General features: G+C 41.4%; 1 protein-coding gene, 2 long non-coding RNA genes and 6 other non-coding genes across 12 annotated transcripts in view; 1 reads left to right on the plus strand and 8 right to left on the minus strand.

Annotated features, from left to right (window-relative positions):
* Positions 1-4,741: 4,741 nt before the first annotated feature.
* On the minus strand, positions 4,742-16,582 carry rnf175 (ring finger protein 175; the record flags this gene model as incomplete). 2 transcript variants are annotated; one of them, XR_004332346.1, is given in 10 exon segments in its annotated part: positions 4,742-4,755; positions 8,338-8,744; positions 10,209-10,310; positions 11,636-11,769; positions 12,390-12,510; positions 14,039-14,146; positions 14,457-14,611; positions 15,731-15,872; positions 16,049-16,086; positions 16,411-16,582. XR_004332346.1 is itself a non-coding variant. In XM_032517886.1 (9 exon segments), coding segments are annotated over 9 exon segments (942 nt in total). In that variant the 3' UTR covers positions 7,482-8,623.
* A 1,111-nt stretch (positions 16,583-17,693) lies between these two features.
* LOC116690731 (uncharacterized) overlaps positions 17,694-23,035 on the minus strand; it is a 7,153-nt gene continuing 1,811 nt past the window's right edge. Inside the window, exons 1-9 of one of the 3 annotated variants that reach the window (XR_004332352.1) lie at positions 22,995-23,035; positions 21,397-21,522; positions 20,603-20,680; positions 19,968-20,046; positions 19,699-19,758; positions 18,805-18,860; positions 18,481-18,549; positions 18,204-18,274; positions 17,694-17,791 (exon numbers count right to left, since the gene is read on the minus strand). This is a non-coding gene — a long non-coding RNA (uncharacterized LOC116690731). Of the gene's footprint in view, positions 17,792-17,873; positions 18,550-18,804; positions 18,861-19,698; positions 19,759-19,967; positions 20,047-20,602; positions 20,681-21,396; positions 21,523-22,994 lie in introns of those variants that run through there. The other 2 variants (XR_004332350.1, XR_004332351.1) reach the window with 2 other exon arrangements.
* On the minus strand, positions 17,875-17,967 carry LOC116691819 (small nucleolar RNA SNORD14). The gene has a single exon (XR_004332558.1). It is a non-coding gene; the product is annotated as a small nucleolar RNA SNORD14 (small nucleolar RNA).
* LOC116691832 (small nucleolar RNA SNORD14) lies at positions 18,348-18,441 on the minus strand. Its single transcript, XR_004332570.1, has one exon. It is a non-coding gene; the product is annotated as a small nucleolar RNA SNORD14 (small nucleolar RNA).
* On the minus strand, positions 18,939-19,031 carry LOC116691817 (small nucleolar RNA SNORD14). Its single transcript, XR_004332555.1, has one exon. It is a non-coding gene; the product is annotated as a small nucleolar RNA SNORD14 (small nucleolar RNA).
* On the plus strand, positions 19,801-20,873 carry LOC116690732 (uncharacterized). Its single transcript, XR_004332353.1, has 2 exons — positions 19,801-19,851; positions 20,780-20,873. It is a non-coding gene; the product is annotated as an uncharacterized LOC116690732 (long non-coding RNA).
* On the minus strand, positions 19,831-19,924 carry LOC116691833 (small nucleolar RNA SNORD14). The gene has a single exon (XR_004332571.1). It is a non-coding gene; the product is annotated as a small nucleolar RNA SNORD14 (small nucleolar RNA).
* Positions 20,759-20,851, minus strand: LOC116691820 (small nucleolar RNA SNORD14). The gene has a single exon (XR_004332559.1). It is a non-coding gene; the product is annotated as a small nucleolar RNA SNORD14 (small nucleolar RNA).
* On the minus strand, positions 22,850-22,942 carry LOC116691816 (small nucleolar RNA SNORD14). The gene has a single exon (XR_004332554.1). It is a non-coding gene; the product is annotated as a small nucleolar RNA SNORD14 (small nucleolar RNA).

Here is a 23,035-nt window from a genome sequence, read left to right on the forward strand (position 1 = left end):
CAGCAATGGGCAGTAGGCCTATGACAAACATGTAAAGCTATTCTAGTAGATCCCAAAAGTACAAAAATGACAATGAAAACTAAAAGAAACACAATGCGATGTAAACATTGATTAGTAAAACACATATTGTTTTAAAACCCCTCTTTTGAAATCTTAAGGAAAATGGTAAATTTAAATAATATTAAATGGAATAAAACTGTATTCAACTGTAGAAGTCATACAGTGCAGCTGCAATGCAGCGCAACATATGTCCCAAATGTAAGTAATAATTTAAGTACTATGCATACTATGCTTTCATACGAGTGGCTTAATGACTGCAGTTTTCTGGGCTTATGGGAAATAGCCTAGAAGTAGAGAAATGTATATTTATTAATATTTATACTGTTTATTGATCTCCCCCTGGCATCTCTCCAGCTGCCACCCCAAAGTGACTAATGTGATGTCTCGGCAAAAAGAGCTAAAACATTGACTGTCCAGTTCAAATGAGTGTCCTAATCAGTCCATTTTTTATAACTATTTTTTACAGTTAATCATCAAAGACGTTAGATCTGTGTGATGAACCTCAACACTCACGTAGCAGTCAGGAAATGAAAGAAAAAAGTAATTACTTTGTCGTTGTTTGATCCTTTCCCCCACTTTGTCATTATATAATCAACATTTTAGGATGTGTTCATAACAATAAGACTATGATAAGTCCATACTGTATCTGTAAAGACTCTGGAGGTCTTACCTTGACTTACTGCGACGTCTCTGGAAAAGGGCGCGCTGTTTTGGAGGACAGAGAGGAAATAGCGGACTCTGAACCTTGCGCGTCATATTTCATTAACCCACGTGACTCCTTCTCATATTTCATTAACTCTTCAGACTCCCACTGTCACACCACGTTCTCACACAATGACCCAGTACAAGTCAAAGATTTTAATATTTTACTCTCGGGATGGCCAGTAAGCGCTAAAATGTAATATATTGTTAGTTTTGATGACAGAGTTTTAGCTCTCTTTAGCATTGTTTTTTTGTACTTTGCATTAGGGCGGGCCTTTTTTACACACACACACACACACACACTTAATGCTAGTTCAAGGGAGTGACAAGCTGAGACATCCATCCAGTTTCAGCTCTCTGTATCATTTTTATGTACTTTGCATTAGGGCGGGCCTTATTTACACACAATCACTTAACAATCTTCACAGAGACAGCTAACGCTAATGTTAGCTGCCCTACAGCTGTCACAGTTAGCTTAGCTGGGAGCTTCATGGAGACTGCTAAAAGTTAATGTTAGCTGCCCTACAGCTGTCACAGTTAGCTTAGCTGGGAGCTTCATGGAGACTGCTAAAAGTTAATGTTAGCTGCCCTACAGCTGTCAGAGTTAGCTTCAACTTCATATATCAGCTTCTAACAGCTGTCTTCTCAGTAATGTGACAATCTGCAAGAAACAGGTTGCTTATAAATCACTGAAATAGTAGTAGCAGCACCATTTGGCTTAGTTATCAATGCCGTTAGCATCATGGCTAACACCAATCTTACTCAGTTTATGACAAATTGTTTCAGTTTTGTTTTCTAACATAACGTCATTGTGTTAGAAATCCCGATAGTGGACATGAGGTGAAACAACAACCACATGCTTATAGCAGCATTAAAGGTAAAGGAACTTTTATTGTCACATACACATACACATACATGTTGCGAAATTCATTCTCTGCATTTGACCCAGTGAGCAGCCAATCACAGCGCCCGGAGACCAACTCCAACATCAGTGCCGTGATCAAGGACCCTAGCTGTGTTTCCATCCACACGTTTTTATCTAAATCAAGTGATATTGGAAACAGTCAAATTCAATGGAATTTCATGAATATCGACTCAAAGGAAATACATTCAGTCTCATCTGATTTTCTCTTGATGATATTCGGCTTATGTTATAAACACCGATGGAAACGTTATTTGCCGAATAAATAATGAATTGCGATAAAGTTTTAGGTCCTTTTATGGTTGTGCAAACCGCCACAAAACGCAGAAGAAGAAGTTGTAGTTCATTTCCCCAGTACGTACTCGCTGTCTGCCATTTGTGTGGTGGGGGGGGGGGGGCAACAAGGACAGATGGAGGGGGGCAGGCAACGGCAACCGGACGGGGGGGCACGGGCAAGGGGGGGGCAACGGGGGCGCCGCGGGGCAACAAGGGGGGCAAACGGGGAGGCTTGGGGGCCAGGGAGGGCGGGGGGGCAAGGGGGCAAACAGGCAACAAAGTGGCGCGGCAACAAGGCAACGGGCAAACGGCAACAGGGGGGCAAAGGCAACAGGGCGGCAAGGCGGGGCAACACGGGGGGCACAGGCAGGGGGCCGGGCAACACCTGGCAACGGGGGTGGGCAACATGGCAAGGCAACGGGAACAAGGGCAGTCAGAGGATTTGGGACTTAGGCGATTTATTATGAGGACTCGTTTGTGAAGGATGTCTGAAGGGAGAAAAGGAAATTGGAGGAAACAAACAATGGCCGACACCAACCCCCCGAAACAAAGGTTAAGGGCCAAAGCCGTGGGACGTCCTGGGGAGTCAAAATCTCCTGGGGACGAGTCCCAATGGACGACGCTCAGACGAGAACAGTAGAGACATGTCTCAAAAAAATAGAGTATCGCAGCGGTTTGCCTGGAGGAGGGTTAGGGACAAAGGACCAATAAAAGCACAAGTTTGCATCCTGCATTGTCATAGCGATGTGTTGATAGCATTGTTTTCTTAAAGCTCGATATGTCGCCATCAGCTGGAGCATGAGCTCCATTACAACCTGTCCCGTAGTGATCATGTGATGCAAAACAGCGTCATGTGACGTCCTTACCACAGGTTTTTAATCGGCTTTAAAGACGTTGGATGGAAACACACTTTCAACAGATTTATTCAAATGAGTTTTCCTACCGAACTTCAGATACGTGGATGGAAACTTACTACTACTACTACTACTACTACTGACTGGAGAACCTAGTACATGGTTTTGATGGTGGGGGGAAACCGGAGAAACTGTTACGAATCTCACTTGGAGTGCCCAACGTCGGGACTCAATTAGCTAAGAAATCACTCTAGATTTGATTATGTACAAAAATGATTTATTAAAAAACAGAGCAATGCATTCCGGGGAGTTATACGTGCACGGTCCTAATGGAACATGACTAGTTCAGAGGTCCCCAAAAAGGCGCTTAAGACAGGGGTGCGCAGAGGTATATGGGTTCTCCTTAAGGGAGCCCTATTGGTTCAAAACGTCACTGGGCAGATCATAACGCCTTAGCAACAGTATTTCTATTGGCTGGGTCGGTGCGGCATGCCGTCTCAGTCTGCAGACTGTGTCTGTGTGTGTGTGTGCTTTGGGTGTCTTTCCTGTGAGAGAATACTATTTTCTGCTGTTAGAGTTATCAGCATGACCTCTGGCCTTACTCCTCATGATGGTTTCCTGCCAGATGTGGTTATCACTCGACACAGGAATGCCGCCCCCACCTACACGCCAAGGACAAGTAACAACATACTTTTCTTTTATTCAGTGTCTGACATGAGCTTTGTTCCATTTGCTTATGCATAAGTTTATTCACAGTACCTAAGTATAATCACAATACCTGAGTATAATTTCCCACAATTATATTATTATACATAATTATGTATTAAATTATTATTATTATTAAATTATACATATTCCACATAGAAAGTCCCGGAATGACCTGGATTCAATTCAATTAAATTTTATTTATAGTATCAATTCATAACAAGGTTGATACCTTAATTAGTATCCATTGACTTGAAGACCTTTTCTAGGTCTGCGTTTCCCTTCACCTCTTCCTTAATTCTCTCCAACAGCTCATCATTCCCGCTAACTTTTAACGTACTCACAAAGTCTTCAAATATAGTGAGCAGAGATTGGGGGCATCAAACACCGGGGAGCCAGAAGAGCCTTATTTACATAAAGTGTTTCGTTAAGTCATCATACAAGCTGCAGTGTCATTTTTGATCGCTTGATTGATTGCGCAGATGTGGAAATGGATAATCCTCTTTCTCAATGATAAATGTAGGATCCATCTTTTTCACTCCTCCTGCTGGGTGACCAATTAAACAGACTTCACCATTCTGAGGCATTGGACCAACATTTTTCAGGAGTCCTGGTGGCACCATTGTGTTTGTGGTTTTCTTTGTTTTGCGGTTGTAGTTTTCACCCACAGGCATTATCTTAATTACAGCATAATCCAGATCACCAAGAACGTAGAAGATTTCAGGGTGAGCCAGCTGGAAGTAGTACTCTGTTGACTCAGGATCTTCAAACAAAACAAAGACATCTACATTCTCCTTCAACTTTTGTCCTTCGACGCAACCACTGAAAAGGTGTGCGTTGGTCAAGATGAAGTTGTCAAGCAGCACAAAGCCTGTTCCCTGAGAAATACCCTCAACCTCAATTTTGCAAACGGACTCGCCCAGTTTCAGCAGCTTCCTGACTCGGTGAATGTCACTGAATGACTGTTTGGTCTTCCCAAAGTTTTCCTTCTTCAGGTTCAGTGCTTCAGAATCACCAGGGAATCTACTCTCCATCCATTTGATCAGATCTGAAAACTGGCGACGCAGAGCTTCATAAACCTCCTCAATGTTGACATTGTTGCCACTCTTTTCCATTGCTGCTCTGACACTGATTCCTCTCTTTTCCATCGCTGCTCTGACACTGATTCCTCTCTTTTCCATCGCTGCTCGGATTTTTCTCTGCAGTTCTTCATCTACAGCCGGCCTTGTGTCAGACCTCTGTGCCGAATTACTTGATAAACCCGAGTTATCATTTGCTCTCCTGTTCCGTGGAAGACACAGCTTGAATTCTTTTTCATCCAGGTTGTCGACCTTCTGTATTTGTTCGGTGATGCAATTCGAATCGTCATTGTCAGTCAGAGTGAAGTGGCCGAGTTTATCAACGAAGCGACCGTCTCTTTCCAGAGCCTCTTTGACAGTGATCCCCTTCTCCCCATAGACACACAGATACTTGAACTCTTTGACAGCATTGTTTCTAAAAAGCTTCTTTGATTTGGTGTTTTTTCCTCCGATTGTATCGATGTAGAAGACAGAATACTTGTCCCGTGACTGTATTGGTCTGTAAAGTTGGTCTCGGGCCACTTCAACCTTTTCTGGTCCGAATGATATGACCAGAGACTCACCTTCCCCAATACAAGAACAAGGGAAATGTGTTGCAACGGTACATTTACCCTTTTTACCCAGCTGAATCACAACATTTTCATCTGGACACGTCTTCATCTTCCAGTACTGTTCAGTTGATTGTATCGCCCCCAGAACGGTGCGAGGTTGATCGCAGTAAACAGCGTATTCATTACACTCAGTAGGACTGAACTTCACGGTGAAATTATGCGAGTGTCCGACCTGCAGGAAACCAGAGTGAAAACAAAAAGTTGCACATCCTTGTTAATGTCATGAACATGCTGACTTTTTGTGCATGCAGTGTGTTGCTCAACTCACCAAGAAATGAAGATGGCTTCCCTCCTCCACGTTCACTCGTGTTGCAAAAGTCTGCAAAATCAGAACAGGATTTAGATTTCATTTTTTATAAATAACAAATATAGCCTAAAAAGATTTTTACGTGGAGCGCAACCATAAACCAGCCTTAGGAGCTACACTAAATATGCAGATGAATCCTTTCAGGTCAACACTGGAACTTACCTGGTGTTTCTCGGCCATGTTTCTCGGGTTTAGAGACGACAGCTCGCTCCTGTAAAGACCATGACATGTTAACACAAGATGCTTGATGAAAAAGGGACGTCAGCAGGCCTGTATCCAGGGTCATTTTCTGGAAGCACTAGATAATACAGCCCGTAACCGCGGTGCACTGCTGCTACATGTCTATAGAAAAACCCTGGACTCAGATCACTGCAAAACCAGTTAATAGACTGTAGAGCTGTTTTGCTATTGACTTCCCAAATTGATTAGATTCCCAAGGTCCCAATTTGATCACATTTCGAAAATTTTCAGTTGTAATTAGGCCTGCACGATTCAGGGAAAAATATGAATCAAGGTTTTTTTTTTTTTGTTGTTGCTTAGGATATCACGATTATCTGCCACGATTATTTTGACCATGACAAAACAAAACAAAATGGCAGAACCAAACAGATTTTTTTGGCACCTATCGCACGTTGCCTGACCACAAGCCTGTAAACAGAGAGGCTTCAATGAAGAGAAGGGAGAGCACTTTAAAACCTATTTTATACAGTCATAATAAAAAAAACTGTTAGTTACACCTGGCTGTTGATTCGGTATAATGGCAATTGTTGAACGTCCTCTCTCACATTTATATTTTAGGTGCATTATTTACTACATGCTACAATTACATTTAATAGGATAATGTAATTAACAGTGTGTTTATTGTTATTATTTACAAGCATATGTAGGATTCCTATATGCATTGTGTATGGTAGCCTTTACAATGTCATTTATTTTTTGCACACACACACACACACAACACAACAACACACACACACACACACACAGTCATAGCTACCCACGCCCGTGTTTGTACTGTTGCATGATTGTAATAAAGCATCGACAGAGAGAAGTTGTCTCCGTCTGAGGTCTAACACACACACCTGGGCCGAAGTTGGAAACCAGAGCCAGCTTTAAATCCAGTCCTAATCTAGTCCTCACTAACAGGTTTACAATCATTTCACTTGAGTTACCGTTATTATTTGTCATCAATTCCGAATTCAATCTAATTCTCATTACAGTAGGCTACCGTACGTTGCACCGCTACGATCCAACTCCACCGATTCCCAGCATCCTCGGCCTGATCTGAGACAAATGTTTGAGATAGTGGACTATGCATCAAGAAGGACTCCTGGCCAATATGCTGCATAATTCTAAATATATATATATGTTTAGGGAATGCATCAGTCTCTACTAGCACACTATTAAACATGGAAGTGGGGTTTGTTTTTTGTCATAAGTTATAATTCATGTTAAAAATCCACTATGGAAACAACATAAGTGTCATATCCAGAATAATGTTCTGAGTCAGGAATACATGTTTATCACAGGAAATAAGGAAAGGACGCTGATTTCAGGTAGAAAACATGGAACTTGGACCATTTTACTTCTTGTAAAAAATGTGAAATGGGTTAATTTGACCCGAATACCAGACGAGGGTTAAAGTCAGCCTTCTGAGATTATTCTCTCTAAAGTTCAGTGTGTTTCACAGTAGATCCCATGGTCTCATTTCCAAAGTCTCAGTAGACCGTTCCTTTCTTTGACCCAACTGGAGACCACCACGCCATTAAAAAACAATCCAACACTTTGATGTGGTTTTATAAATATTTAATAAATACAAAGTTATTATCAGCAGCAGTCTTGATAAAGAAAGCAATGTTACGTTTGATTTTTCTTCCCGACAGATGGAAAAGTTTCCCAGGATTTAATAAAAACCCAATCAAACTGCTTTAATTGAATGTTTTGGGCCGCGTGCCGCCATGTTAGGAGAACAGCATCAAAACAAAAGTACACTTTACTCATTTCTCGCTGATCTTTATCCCACATTTTGTAACTTGACTAGTTTACATCATGGAGGATCAGCTGATAAGTCGACAAAAATCATTAAAAGAGACATAACTGGGACATTCGGACTCCAGCTGCTACGATACAAGTCGACCATTTGGCAACTTCAGCTTCATATTAATAAAAACATTACACAACAGACGTTGCAAATCGACCTTTTGTAATGAACAACGTTAAATGAAATGTAAACAGGTGTTTGGGCACAATTTTTTCTATTATGTAGTCTGCAGATTAACTATTTAAAACAACGGTCGTGTTGGTGGTGTCAGCGGTGTGCAAATAGACTGTTGACCCTCGTGTTGTCCTCCCGAGTCAAAAAAATGACGAAAAATTGATATTTTCGTCCCTTTTTCAGACTTTTTTTTTTAGTTTTCACTAACACCACCTTACTAGTTTTACTAATTTATGGATTTCATGGTCAATAACCCTCATTTATATAGAATTATACCTAATATTAGAGTTAAAAAAGCAGAAATTATGAATTATTTTGACTTCTGAGTTAAGATCAGAGGACTGAAAGTGATCAGTTGTATTTGCAAAGAGCGTTGGAAGGAATCCAATCAATTTTTTGTGGTAATTTGGTTAAAAATAAACTCATATTTCAGATATGGACATTTTTTAAAGGGGGTCAGATTTGACCCGAGGACAACAGGAGGGTTAACCTGTTTTAAAAAAAAAAGGCATTTTGAGGGTTTTCAGTCCAAAGTGAAGCTACGATTCATCACATTAAAAAAACAACGTACATGACAGCAACATGTCCATGAATTCCAAACTACACGTGTCTTCCTTGTGTCAAACGTTGGATCTGTACCCAATTTTTTCTCGTTTTTGTTCAAGTTGGCAACGGTCTTGGCATCACAGTGTCCCCCTGCACACGGAGACCAGGACCACCTGGGGGTCAGTCCGCTGGAAACCGTGCAAAGCGTCCAGTCTAGCAACACGTACCGAGGAAACAATAGACTGATTTGGGTCCTTGTAGCGCCGACTTTGACAGTTCTTTGACTGTACTTTTTTTGGTCACGACTCCAGGACGTCCCGTACTCACGGCGGCGTTCCACAGGGCTCTACTCCAGGCCCAGGGAGAAGTTAATCCCGTGGACGATGCCTATGATGATGGGTTGCCAGGCGACCAGATACCTGAGCCAATCGAGCAGCTGCCCGTACAGGACGTGCGTCTTCTCCCAGCTGAAGGATGAAGGAGTCAAGGAGAGCGTTCAGATAGAGGAGAGATGATGCTCAACGTTCTGACGAAAACATGGTTCGCTGGACTTTTAAAATCAGGCAATGCATAATAATACTTTAAATAAAAATCAAACAGGGTGCTTATTAGGTTTAGTGTTATAAAAGGCAATTTTAACCTGAAAAAATACATACGTTATGTTCTTCGCTAATTAATTTGTTCCTACCCCCGTTATAACCTCCGCCTAGTAACTCACGTATTTAACCCTTGTGTTGTCTCCCCGTCAAAATTGAAAATCAACACTTTTATTGACACTTTTTTATCAATGTTTTTAACTTATTCTTACGTTCTTGTCCCTTTTTGTCACTTGTCCCTTTTTGTCACTTGTCCCTTTTTGTCACTTGTCCCTTTTTTAACATTTTCAACAATACCTAACACTGACTTATTAACTTTAGTTTTACAGTTATTTGGGGAATTTATGGTCAATAAACCTCATTTATAGGAAATTATACCTAATGTTTGAGTTAGAAAAGCAGAAATTAGGAATTATTGAGACTAAAATTAAAGGAATGGATGTTGATGATAATCACAGACTGGAATATGTCAACTTTTACTCAATACTATTTCAACAACACTTCCATTTGTTTTCCAATGCTATAAAATTGAATAAGACCCAAAATTAATGAAAGTAGAGATTTGTACTTGGCAAAGAGCGTTGTGCGGAATCAATCATGTTATTTTGGGGAATTAAAAAGAACGTTGAAATGAAATAGGAAAATGGGTCAATTTGACCCGAGGACAACATGAGGGTTAATATTAGTTTGTAGATAAACTACTAGCTGGATTTTCATGAAAGTTGGTGGAAAGGTGAAGCACTGGCCAAGGAAGACCCCCTTGGAATTTGGTGCCAATCCATATCACGCACAGATGGACAAGTTATTTTTTGCTTACACACACATATACACACAATGACTTTAATGGAAACCTAATGACTCCGTAGCCGTTCTGAAGTTGGTGGAAATCAGGGGTAAACACAGAGTTTCCCTTCGGGGATCAATAAAGTATTTCTGATTCTGGGTAGTGGTAGTTTTAGAGTAAATCCCTTTGCGGATAGGTTTCAGATTTGTTAACCAGCTGCGTGGTCTGGACTAATGCCTGGTGCTAGATGCACATCAGGGCTCTGGGGTTCCTGAACCCCATAAATCAGCTGATACGACCAATCATGTCTTCCTTGCAGTAGATGCATAAAACATCAAGATGAGTTTTAACTCAGGTGTTCTATTTATTATGTTCTATGTTTTATTTATAATTAGGAGGGTTTAGTTTAGCTAAAACACTACAAATGTTATTTATTGTGTCTACTTCTGGACCTGGGTAACACGTTTTGGTTCCTTTAAGTCTTAACATGCTTGAACGACGAACCCATCTGAATGTGAAAGTCTGAATACACAGGGACAGTACAAGGATACGGGTTGTTCATCAGCTTCTTCATGTCAACCTTCTCGTTGCAGTACGGACACGTCTGCTTCTTTCCCACAATGCACCAGCCGCGGATGCAGAACTCGTGGAATCTGAGGGGGCGGGGCAAGTTAAGGCGGAAACACGGAAGAAATGACTCAGTCTAGACAGTTTACAACCAACCAGCTTAGAACAGGGAACAACTTTGGAATAATGCTCCTACTGTGACGACAGGACTGATTTGGATTAAGGTTAAAGAACTCAAACTAAATGGTTTAAGACCCCCGTCCACTCTACTCCGGCATTTTCCGAGCCTCTGAAACAAAGACATTCAGAAACACTGCTGTTTTTTTATTTTTAAGATTATTTCGGGGCATATTTCAGGCATGTATTGACAGGACAGTTAAAGAAATTAAAGGGGAGACAGAGAGGGGAATAAAGGGCCGCAGGCTGGAGTGAAACCCAGGCTCGCTATAGACCTCTATATCTATATCTATATATATATATATATACGTACCCGTGTATAATACATCTTCCAACTGAGCTATCCGGGCTCCCACATGTCAGTCTTATCGGTCAGGTAGCTTCCAGACCTTTCAGTAACAGTTCTACCTCGTCCTCACGCCAAGCTAATTAATCCCCGCTCTTACAAAGTATTTTCTGTAATTTCAATTTAAACATCTATGATTTTCAACCGCAGACTCTCTGCTTCCTGTTCATACCGGCACGCACATGCCCAGAGTGTGTGTGAATGGTCATGTGACATGTGTTGTCTGAGATTAGTGCTGCGGCTGGAGTTAAATCTCTGTGTGCACAGCGATCGTTTCTGTCTTAAAACTACGATTGAAATTGAAACCAGAGTAGTGTAGATGTAGCCTGACTGTGAGCTCCTTTTTTACATATTTTAATTTTTGTTAACGTGCGCACGCTTACTGTTTTATCTACTCATTTTATTTTTACTTTTTAAAATATTTTTTTTTAAACACACACACACACACACACACTTACTGTTTTATTTATTTAATTTTTAATATATTTTTAGTTTTTTAACACACACACACACACACACACACTTACTGTTTCATTTATTTAATATATATTACTTTTTTAACAGTTTTATTTATTTATTTTATTTTTTAATATTTTTAACACACACACACCGTTTTATTTATTTTATTTTTTAATGTATTAAATTTTTATCTAACACACACGATTTAACTACTTTACGCTTTAATTACTGTTTAATGAAAAGAATGGGGTTGATTTTTCTTATGTAGTTTGTATGATAGTTTGGCAATATTGTTATTGTATAATACATTCATGCCAATAAATTTGAATTGAATTGAGAGAGAGAGAGAAAGCGAGAGAGAGAGCGAGAGAGAGAGAGAGAGAGAGAGAGCGAGAGAGAGAGAGAGACATCAGCCGAGTTTTAGGATACATGTGTCCACAGGAGAGCTGGTAGGTGTCCTCTATGAATCCTTCCTCCTCCACGTCCACCAGGATCCTCTGACCGCACACGGCACAGATGTCGTCGGTCAGGCTCCTGCTGGGCATGCCCCCCTTGTTGTAGTACTGAACACACACACACACACACACACACACACACACACACACACACACTCACACATTAACAATGTGTGAATTAGAGGTGCAGTATATCCACATTTTCCACACAACATGGGCCAAATATCTGTTCTATAATCTAGAATTTAATATTATTATGTGGAGAATACCAATTAAAAAGAAATCATTCGGGAGCTGTGAAGAGGAATGTTGCCATGCATTTAGTAGGACAACTTTTAAATCTTTGTTTAAATCTTTTTTGGCAAACAGGCACCAATAAAAGCCGGCTGACTGATTTATCACCAGTTCCTGTGTGCTGTGAACCCATAGATGTAGAGACAGATATTGCTGGATTAATGTGCTACTGAATAAAATGTCAAAAACATGAAGAATCTCGGACATGTTCTGCAGACGGAGCGTCTTTATTCTGTGACTTCTAGGTAGATATTCAGATTTTACACTAGTTGGACATCAGAGATAAGGACATCCTCGGGAAGTGTGAGTCTCACCGAATCTGCAAGTATCAGAGTCAAGTCCGTGGGTTCAGATTTGAGTTTGAATTTACAACAACTAGTATTGAAACATCAGGTCATTTCTCATGAATGATCAATAGAAAATACCGGCCCTACCCCGATGGTAGAAGCCATGTAGTCGGAGCAGATTTCTGCAAAGTCTCTGCCCATGACGCCGTAGTAAAGGCCGTAAAACAGCATGATCACACCCACGTCCATCGAGTCCTCCGCCTTGATCCTGCACAGACACAGAAGAACCCCCAGCAGTCTCTTAGTGAGAGGGAATAATTCATATGATGTGTATTGTCTTTCCAATGAATGATGGTCATATATAAACTGTGCTTAACCCTCCTGTTGTCCTCGGGTCAAATTTGACCCCTTTAATAAATGTCTATATCTGAAATATGAGTTTCTTTTTAACCAAATTACCATAAAACATGGATTGGATTCCTTCCATCGATCTTTATAAATACAACTGATCACTTTCATTCCTCTGATCTTAACTATTAGTCAAAATAATTCATAATTTCTGCTTTCTTAACTCAAACATTAGGTGTAATTGTATATAAATGAGTGTTATTGACCATGAATTCCAAAAAGTAGTAAAACTAGTGGTAGTAAAGTGGTGTTATTGGGAAAAGAAAAAGAAAAGTGGAAAAAAAAGAGTCTGAAAAGGGACAAAAATGTCAAATATTTGTACGTTTTTGACCTGGGAGGACAACACAAGGCTTAACTGGACTGAGAGACATGTTAATTGACATAGAGGACTCCCAGTCTGAGGATGTGGAAAGACTCCACAGGGCTTTATGGAGAATTTATGATGCTTTCAGAGTGAAGACATGTCCTGTTTAACTGCATCGACGGCCAAAGACCAAACTGGAATCGACAGGTTTATATTTAAAGACAGTTTCATCGTGGGTTTCAGGCATGACTCTGCACAGTGTGTCCCTAAATTGTCCTGCAGACTGTTTTAGACTTGATAAGTCGATCGATTAGCTGATCAACACAAAGAATTAGCTTCTTTTTCCAAGCACAAATGTTGAAAGAAAGGCCAGATAGTCTGTAGTTCAAGCTGGTCAAATGAGAGGACTCGCTGGGGAAAGAAATATTTCTTTTCAGATCAAATCAATGAAATTGTTCATTTCCTACACTGACCTGCAACTTGTATTCCTGTAAGCAGGGCTGTAGTACTTGAGTCCAGTCTTGGACTCGAGACCGTTTTTCTATGGTCTCGGACTTGTCTCGGTCTCGCTAGTATTTGGACTCGGACTTGTGTCGGTCTCGGCCGCTGGTCTTGCCAGATCTGGCTTTTGGGCTTCTGGTCTGGACCGAGTCCAGGTGTCTTTATTATGTTGATGATATTAATATTGGAGAGAAAGTGAAACCCAAAATGATTGTCTTGATACTGTCATGCATAAAACCTGTTTTTCTGTCCTGGACTCGGTCTTGACTCAGACTAGAACCTCTTTGGACTAGGTCTTGACTTGGACTCGACTAGTCCTGGTCTTGGACTCAACTAAGGTGGTCTTGACTACAGCCCGGCCTGTAAGTCTAACCTATCTTTTTCTATTTTAACGAGTGTTTTAGCTGCTCTTTGATGTTTTACATTAAGCACTTATAGTTCCCTCGTTGATGAAATGTGCTTCACACATAAAGCCGCCTTGCTCTGCCTCGGCGAGCTGACGCTTTAAGTGCGAGTGACTGGGACCCAACAACAGATACCCCCCTGGAAAGACCGCTTTGGGAGTCTGTGGGCGGAGACTCACCTGAAGAAGACGTTGAAGCCGAACATGGTGAACATGATGGCGAGGTAGCCGAGGACGCCCACCGCATAGCTCAGCTTGTAGATCAGCAGGAACCACTTGTAGACCATCCTGAGGGACACGGGAACACACGCAAGTTACACCACAGTCTCAAGCAAATATTTTGTCAATTTATTGATTTATTGTGGATTATTTTTTTACTGAAATACCGGCCAGGTATGACAGGATTTGGTACAAATCTGAATTTCTTACATTTGAAACAATACCAAACTAAATTGGATGCAGTCCTATCAGTGCCAAACATCAACAAAAGAGGAGAATGCACATATTCCTTAAATCATATATTTCTAAGACAGAAACACATCCCGGGACGAACGCCAGCGTCTGTCCCGACGCCCACAGTCCCGACCGTTGTCCTCACCTGGGCGTGCGGCAGGCCAGCGGCTTGCGCGTGGCTCTGAAGATGACGTAGCTGGTGACCACGGAGAACATGCTCCACATGGACAGAAACCTCCACCAGTAGAGTTTGATGGTGAAGTAAAGAGGAACCACCCACATCTGGACCAGCGTCACCAGCTGAGGAGGAGGACAGTTTAGAATTACTTTTAATTATTTAACCCTCATGTCGCCCCCATGTTGTCCCCATATTGTCCCCGTGTTGTCCTCATGTTGCCCCCATGTTGCCCCCATGTTGTCTTCATGTTGTCCTCATGTTGTCCCCATGTTGCCCCCCATGTTGTCTTCATATTGCCCTCATGTTGTCCCCATATTGTCCCCGTGTTGCCCCCATATTGTCCCCGTGTTGCCCTCATGTGGTCCCCAGGTCGCCCTCATGTTGTCTTCATGTTGTCCTCATGTTGTCCCCATGTTGTCCCCATATTGCCCTCATGTTGTCCCCAGGTCGCCCTCATGTTGTCCCTCATGTTGCCCCCATGTTGTCCTCATGTTGTCCTCATGTCCTCATGTTGCCCTCATGTTGTCCTCATGTTGTCCCCATGTTGTCCCCATGTTGTCCTATATCAGTGTTCTTTTTAATTCCCCAAAATAACATGATTGATTCCAACGCTCTTTGCCAAGTACAAATCTCTACTTTCATTAATTTTGAGGTGTCTTATTACCAAATTAACCTGTCCTGGTCCTAGTGTGTGTGTGTGTGTGTGTGTGGGGGGGGGGGGGGTGGCGCGCGCAGCTAGACACCTAAAGACATCTATCAGTTTAATTCACAGCTTTATCTTGCCATCAAACAGCTCGGTTTGAGTTTTCCACGAGAGGAACTGAAGCCGTCCTATGTTCTAGCGTTAGCCTTCGCCGCTAACGGAGTCGAGCTGGACAATCTAACTGTCTCCGAGCCACGGGGGGGGGGGGGGGGGGGCAACATCACGACCCCCAACAACCCTACAACAAAGATGGGTCCTGCTTGGGCTTTAACTTCTGGATACAGACCGAACGGCTTCACTCGCATCTTTCTCCTCCGCCGTTACAGAACTACAACTCAAACCATCGCTCTCAGCCACGCCCTCTGTTCCCTGATTGGACCGGGTCGGAGGAAACCCAAGAGTACCCTGCAAACCCAGAATTAAGCACCTAGGGGGGCGGAGCCAGGCTAGTGCGTTCCAACAGTTACTTAATTGTAATTTAGCCACTGGGGATCAATTAAAAACAGTGTATATCTGATGAATATTGTGGTTTCCTCACGTTGTAGGACCGGTGGTGCCGCTGCTTCCACTGCACCAGGACTATCTGGGCCACCACCAGCGTGGCGATGAGGATCATCACCATCTCCGCGTGCATGGCCTCGTGACCCCTGTGCTTCACGTGCAGACGCTCGTGCTGCACCCTGAAAACCACAGAAGAAGAAGAAGGAAAAAGTGGAAGTCATGGGGCAGAAAGATAAGATGGAATATGATTGGGAATGGGGAAAAAATGCAGCATTTTTATTATGTAGCCAAGTATTTAATATTAAATTGCGCATTTTCTGGGGTGTATAATGGGAAAGAAAGTGCTGCTACTCACTTCCAGTTCTCCCTGTGAGTCATTTTCAGCAGGTCGTCCTGTAAGGAGACAGGGACAGAAATAGCAGCTGTGGGTCTCAATGGACACTTTAATGTAGGTTAACGCAACTTATTACGCGCAATGAGATGTAAGCCCCTTATTAAAAGGATTATAAGGCGTAATGCATAAGTCAAACCAGGCGTTTCTTGTCTTTATAACACCTCTGTGTTGCCACGTCCCAGCAGCAGCAGCAGCATGTAGCTCTAGATGCACCATCGTTAGCTCCTGTCGACCACTGTTGGTGTTCATTTAGACCTCAAACGCCTCATATTTTAGGGTTCACAGTGCGTAAACAGACGCGTTATTTACGCCGGGTTACATACCTGAGGGTGCACACCCGCCATTGTTTGCGTTTTATCCTCCTCCTTCCCCCCCCCCCTGTTGCAAGTTAGCCGGCAGACAGCTAGCAGAGCTAGCCGTGCTTTGACAGCAGCTTCCCCGCAAACAGCTGCTCTCAGGCGGCGTGGCTACGGAAAGCCAAGAGGGTCAAAAATATAGGCGGAACTCTCAGCGCGTTACGTTACGTAACACTGACTAATTTTAGTTGTAGTTATTTTTGGAATTTATGGTCAATAAACCTCATTTATAGGAAATTATACCTAATGTTTGAGTTAGAAAAGCAGAAATTAGGAATTATTGAGACTAAAATTAAAGGAATGGATGTTGATGATAATCACAGACTGGAATATGTCAACTTTTACTCAATACTATTTCAACAACACTTCAATTTGTTTTACAATGCTATAAAATTGAATAAGACCCAAAATTAATGAAAGTAGAGATTTGTACTTGGCAAAGAGCGTTGGAATCAATCATGTTATTTTGGGGAATTAAAAAGAACATTGATATAGGACAACATGAGGACAACATGAGGACAACATGAAGACAACATGAGGACAACATGAGGACAACATGAGGACAACATGAAGACAACATGAGGACAACATGAAGACAACATGAGGGCAACATGAAGACAACATGAGGGCAACATGAAGACAACATGGGGACAACATGAGGACAACATGAAGGCAACATGGGGACAACATGAGGACAACATGAGGACAACATGAAGGCTATAGGAAAACATTTAGTAGCTTAACATTCAATTTCCCCGCAGGTTTGTCACTTATATATTTTTTCCTTAGTACTTTTACATTTGTTTCCCCAAAAATTACGGTTTCCAACCAGCATTTGTCAACGTTCTTGTCATCATTTTCTCCAAATGCTTTGAAATTGAACTCCCACATTCAATGAAAGTAGCGGACTCTTATTACAAGAGCATTGTGCTGAACCATCCAGGTTTTCTTTGACAATATGGTTGACAGAAACCCAAATTTCCGATATTGAAAATGGTTCACACTAGACTTGAGGACAACAGGATGGTAACACACCTGTGTAAGTGTAGTTCACATTTTGTAGTTGGCCATTTTGTGACAAATGCAATGCACCATTTCAAAAAGTAGCAGATTTAAATCCTGTGCATCAACCAATTGTTTACAACCTTTAATCCCATATAATGTGCAAAACATTAATAGCTGTTTAACTCAGCCGTATAGAAAGCAGTTCAGCGGGGGGAAAAATGTAAAAGAAGTGTACCACACATCACAGAATTTAGTCAACAGTTGGATCTTTATTTTTGTAAACAAGTGTTAATTAATCCGAAGTGTAGAGAAATCGATGCATCGCAGCCACTGGGTGTTCGACCTGTGACATAAAAACACAATAAAAATAAGAACCTTTAGCCGACAGACAGACATTACGGGCTGATTATATAAATAAAACTGATTTCGCTCAGACATCCAAGGAAGGTTTGGGCCATCTCTGGTCCGTTAGGACCTCTGGTGGAAACTACGAATGGCGGAAAAGCATCATCACAGCGAAATGTAGGAACCAGATAAAGAGACTGAGTTGGATTTATTTAGATGAAACACCCAAAAAAAAATTCAATGAAAGTAATCATTTTACCTGAAGAACATTGTATGGAATCATCCATGTTGTTTTAGGGTAATTTAGTTGACAGAAATCCATATTTCTGATATAAAAATTAAAATTTTTTTGAAAACCGGTCAAATTTGACCTGAGGACAACACGAGGGTTAAACAGATGAGATACACACCTACTGCTCCTCAGTGGGGGGGGTCTTCCAAAAAGGACTCCAAGATCCAGATGTTCCCTTTCACATCAGGCCTGAAAGGGAGATATGAGATGCATTTAGTTATGATGAATATTAAAGACCGAAGTTATCATCGTTCTCCTTCAGTCGCTCAGACATCCAAGGAAGGTTTGGGCCATCTCTGGTCCGTTAGGACCTCTGGTGGAAACTACGAATGGCGGAAAAAGCATCATCACAGCGACAAGACTGAACAGGATCATACATTAAGTTAAAAACGTACCAGCGTCACAGGAGTGGATCATCTTCATCTGTGTGGAAGACGTCGTAGATTTAATGTGAGGTCGTCACCCTGAGAGAGAGATGGAAACCAACAGTTAAGATCTGAAAGCAAATGGAGCCCAAAAAGCATTATATGTTCACTTTAATCCTTTAAAAAAAAAAACAAGCAAAAAGCCAATTTTTTGGTATCTTCAGAATATTGCATAAGGATTTGCTGCATTTTCTGTATTGCTTACATTTTAAAATGGAATATTTAAGTGTATTTGACAAAACTTGTGGACAAGTTTTCGCTTTTGTGGAGAAGACATCAACTTAAAAAACGTACCAGCGTCCCCTTCATCTCTGTGGAAGATGTCGTAGATTTAATGCGAGGTCGTCACCCTGAGAGAGAGATGGAAACCAACAGTTAAGATCTGTAAGCAAATGTCGCAGCGAGACACGTTACAAAGTTTAAACTGTTCGCTCAGACATCCAAGGAAGGTTTGGGCCATCTCTGGTCCGTTAGGACCTCTGGTGGAAACTACGAATGGAGGAAAAGCATCATCACAGCGAAATGTTGGGACCAGATTAAAAAAATAAATAAAAAGGTTGAGTTGGATTCTTCTTCTACGGTCAGATCTGCTTTTCATTGGACCTTTGAATCTATTTTTATTACTTACTCATATTGTGCATGAAGTAAAAGAAAGTCTACATTCAGGACATTTAGACTCTAGTTCCCGTAACCCTTGTGTTGTCTTCCCGTTAACCATGAACATTTTATGATTTTTCAATGTTTTTGTTGCTTTATCGGATCTGACTTGTCACTTTTTTCAGCTTTTGGTGCTTTTTTTAAAAACTTCAGCTGGTTTAATAACAGGTTTTACACTTTTCATGGTCAACAAACCTCATTCATATCAAATTATACATTTGTTTTTAGTTAGAAAGGCAAACATTATGAATTATTTTGACTAATAGTTAAGATCAGAGGATGTTGAGTGGATCTCAGATGGGTAGATGTTAAAGTTTAGTCTGAATACGGTTTGGAAACCATTAAAAAAAAATAATTAAAATGCTATAACATAAAATAAAAAACATCCAAATAATTGAAAGTAATAATTCATTTTACCAAAGGAACGTTGTATGAAATCATCCATGTTTTGGGGTAATTTGGTTGAAAGGAATCCACATTTCTGATATAAATCACTTTGAAAGCGGTCAATTTGACCCGAGGACGACCTACCTCAGTAGGGGGTCTTCCAAAAGGACTCCCAAGATCCAGATGCCCCCTTTCACATCAGGCCTGAAATGGAGATTTGAGATGCATTTAGTTATGATGAATATTAAAGACGAAGTTATCATCGTTCTCCTTCAGTCGCTCAGACATCCAAGGAAGGTTTGGGCCATCTCTGGTCCGTTAGGACCTCTGGTGGAAACTACGAATGGCGGAAAAAGCATCATCACAGCGACAAGACTGAACAGGATCATACATTAATTAACTTAAAAACGTACCAGGGTCACAAGAGTGGATCACCTTCCTCTCTGAGGAAGACGTAGATTTAATGCAACAGCACGAGCCGAGGTCGTCACCCTGAGAGAGAGATGGAAACAAACAGTTAAGATCTGAAAGCAAATGGAGCCCAAAAAGCACTATATGGGCACTTTAATCCTTTAAAAAACAAGCAAAAAGGCCAATTTTTTTGTATCTACAGAATATTACATCAGGATATGCGGCGTTTTCTGTATTTCACACACTTGAAAATTGAATATTTAAGTGTATTTGACAAAACTTGTGAGGGGCTTTTGTGGAGAAGACGTTAACTTAAAAACATAACAGTGTCACCTTCGTGTGTGTGTGTGTTTCAATTTGTAAACCTAATAACATGCACAAAAAGATATAACATTAAAGTCAAGGGGGAAAGCCAAAAAGCATAATACAAGCACTTTAATCCTTTAGAAAACCAAACAAAAAGCCCCAATTATTTGCATCTTCTTCAGAATATTACATAAGATTTGCTGCGTTTTCTGTATTGCAGACACTTTAAAAGGAAATATTTAAGTGTATTTGACTGTTGTGGACAAAAGAAAACTCTTGTCTGTGATGGACAAGTTTCACTTTTGTAGACAAGATCTTAACTTTAACGTACCAGCGTTACAGGAGTGGATCACCTTCATCTCTGAGGAAGACGTAGATTTAATGAGACATCACGACGGAGGTCGTCACCCTGAGAGAGAGATGGAAACCAACAGTTAAGATCTGAAAGCAAATGTCGCAACGAGACACGTTACAAAGTTTAAACTGTTCGCTCAGACATCCAAGGAAGGTTTGGGCCATCTCTGGTCCGTTAGGACCTCTGGTGGAAACTACGAATGGCGGAAAAGCATCATCACAGCGAACAGATGAGAGTCTGGGAGATCACGCAGTTAAGCTGCCTCAAAAATAGTCTCATTAAGTCTTAAAGACAGGGCATAGCGGCCAATAATTTGGGTATAATGGAGCTTCATGGGACAGGCTGCAAATTTCATTTCACAATCTTAAATTTAGTTTCAGACCTTCAAATGTGTCTATAAACTATAATACTGTGATATATTTTTAGATCTTTAAAAACCAAGCATATGGCACCAAATTTAGTCTGCTCCATATAATTAAAATGAAGATTTGCTGCTGTCAGTATTTTATCAAAATTAAATACAAGATAGATTATTTGACTATATTTGCCTGTTGTGCACAAGACACCATCACTTGTGATGGGCATGTTTCTATTTTTATGTGGACTTTCATTGACAAAAAAATCTGCTAATTCCTTGATAAAATAACGGTTTATCCTGTAATTCTTACGAACATTAGGATTTTATTTTAAAACAGTTTATAAGCCAACTGTTTACTCAACTTCAACAAACCCAAAAGAAAGCCGTCTCAAAACATAGATGAAGCGCTCACCTGTCCCCAGGTTACGTGCATGTGCTTCTTGAGGAATCCGGCCTTTCATTCACCGCGACACAGCTGAGCAGCGTCTCTACGGTGTCCCGCGAGTTCATTTCCCCCCCGGGGGTGGCCGGCGTAACCCTGGAGAACACGTCTGGTGTTAGAAAGCCAGGAAACTTCTCATTTAACAGAGAAAAATCCATCCAGTACACACAAAAAGATAAATTAACATGGAGAAGGATGTCTAGTTCAGCTTTAAGAACTACATTTATTTGATTTGCGTGCAGTTTAGTGTCCCAAATTCCACCACGGCCACGCCGAGACTTTGACCTTGAGTGGTTAAGGTTAGGCTAGCCGATCAGTCAGAGGCAGAGCCTGACATTAACACCCCCCCCCCCCCAAAATTTTGCAATTGGTGGGTAACCCGGTCTACCTATCTGCCACGTTGGCTGGTAGCCAATGAGAATCGAGTGACTGACTCTTAACTATCTGTAAGCAGGGTACGCAGTTGCTTACGGGCCCGGACCAATCAGGGGCCTTCATCACTGGAAGACATTGATTGGCAGCCGGGGACGCCCTATCGCATGTTCACTACTCGCGACAATCCCAGCAGTCCCGTGTGCAGCCACTGACCAATCAGGAGTGATGACGGGTCAAAATCATGTTCCTGATGTGAAGACGAGACGTGTGTGACTCGAACATCTCACATTTACCAACTAATCGTACAGCGAAAGACTCAAAACATTAACATTAACATAAATTAAAATCCAACAAGTCCTTTATCAAACCGTGTGAACGTGTCCCAGACCAGGATAGGACATTATGCTGGACTATCAAGGCGCCCCCCCCCCCATTACACACAATGACGGCACAATGACCACAAGTAGGCTACCATGAATTAGACAGGATCACAGACACAGCAATTCTTGTTTTTCCTCTTTATGGAGTAAAATAAAGAACTAGCTGGTAAAAAGACAGATTTTTAAATCCCCCCCCCCCACTGGGGCAAGTGGTCAAAAAAAGGTCAACCTCAGGCCCTGATCAGGGGATAGGAAGTGGACCAATTTCAAAGTTCAAGACCTGCATTTGACAATTAATTCTGCTGCAGTAGCGAAGAAGTTGACATGCAGTACACAACAAAGACGACAACATTGATTAAAAAAATACAGGATCCGACCAAATGGGGCAATAAATACAACATTTAAAGTTTAAGTCCAAGTGCCTTATGTGCAGACGTTACCTATTCTTTACAGAGTTAAGTAGAGAGGACGAAAAGAGAATTTACATCCATTTATTTTGGCTGGTGGCTGATGAAATTTGGGTATGTTAGGGGGAATTTTGGACACTAAACTGCACATATATCCATTGTTTTTAATCCAAAAAGTCACATTATATGTAGTTCTGGAAAGCTCGGACCAGTCTTTAACACCCTAGTACTACTGTGAACATGCTGCTGTGATGCTAAAAAGCGCTCAGACATCCAAGGAAGGTTTGGGCCATCTTTGGTCTTTCAACCTCTGGTGGAAACTACGAATGGCAGGAAAAAGCATCATCACGGCGCTTCACACACACACAGCAGAGAACTTCAAAACACACTTGGGAGATGGTCTAACCTTGTGTGTGTGTGTTGCAGGGGACAGTCCAGAGTGGGGGG

The sequence above is a fragment of the Etheostoma spectabile genome, chromosome 6 (assembly GCF_008692095.1).
Source record: "Etheostoma spectabile isolate EspeVRDwgs_2016 chromosome 6, UIUC_Espe_1.0, whole genome shotgun sequence".
NCBI lineage: Eukaryota > Metazoa > Chordata > Actinopteri > Perciformes > Percidae > Etheostoma > Etheostoma spectabile.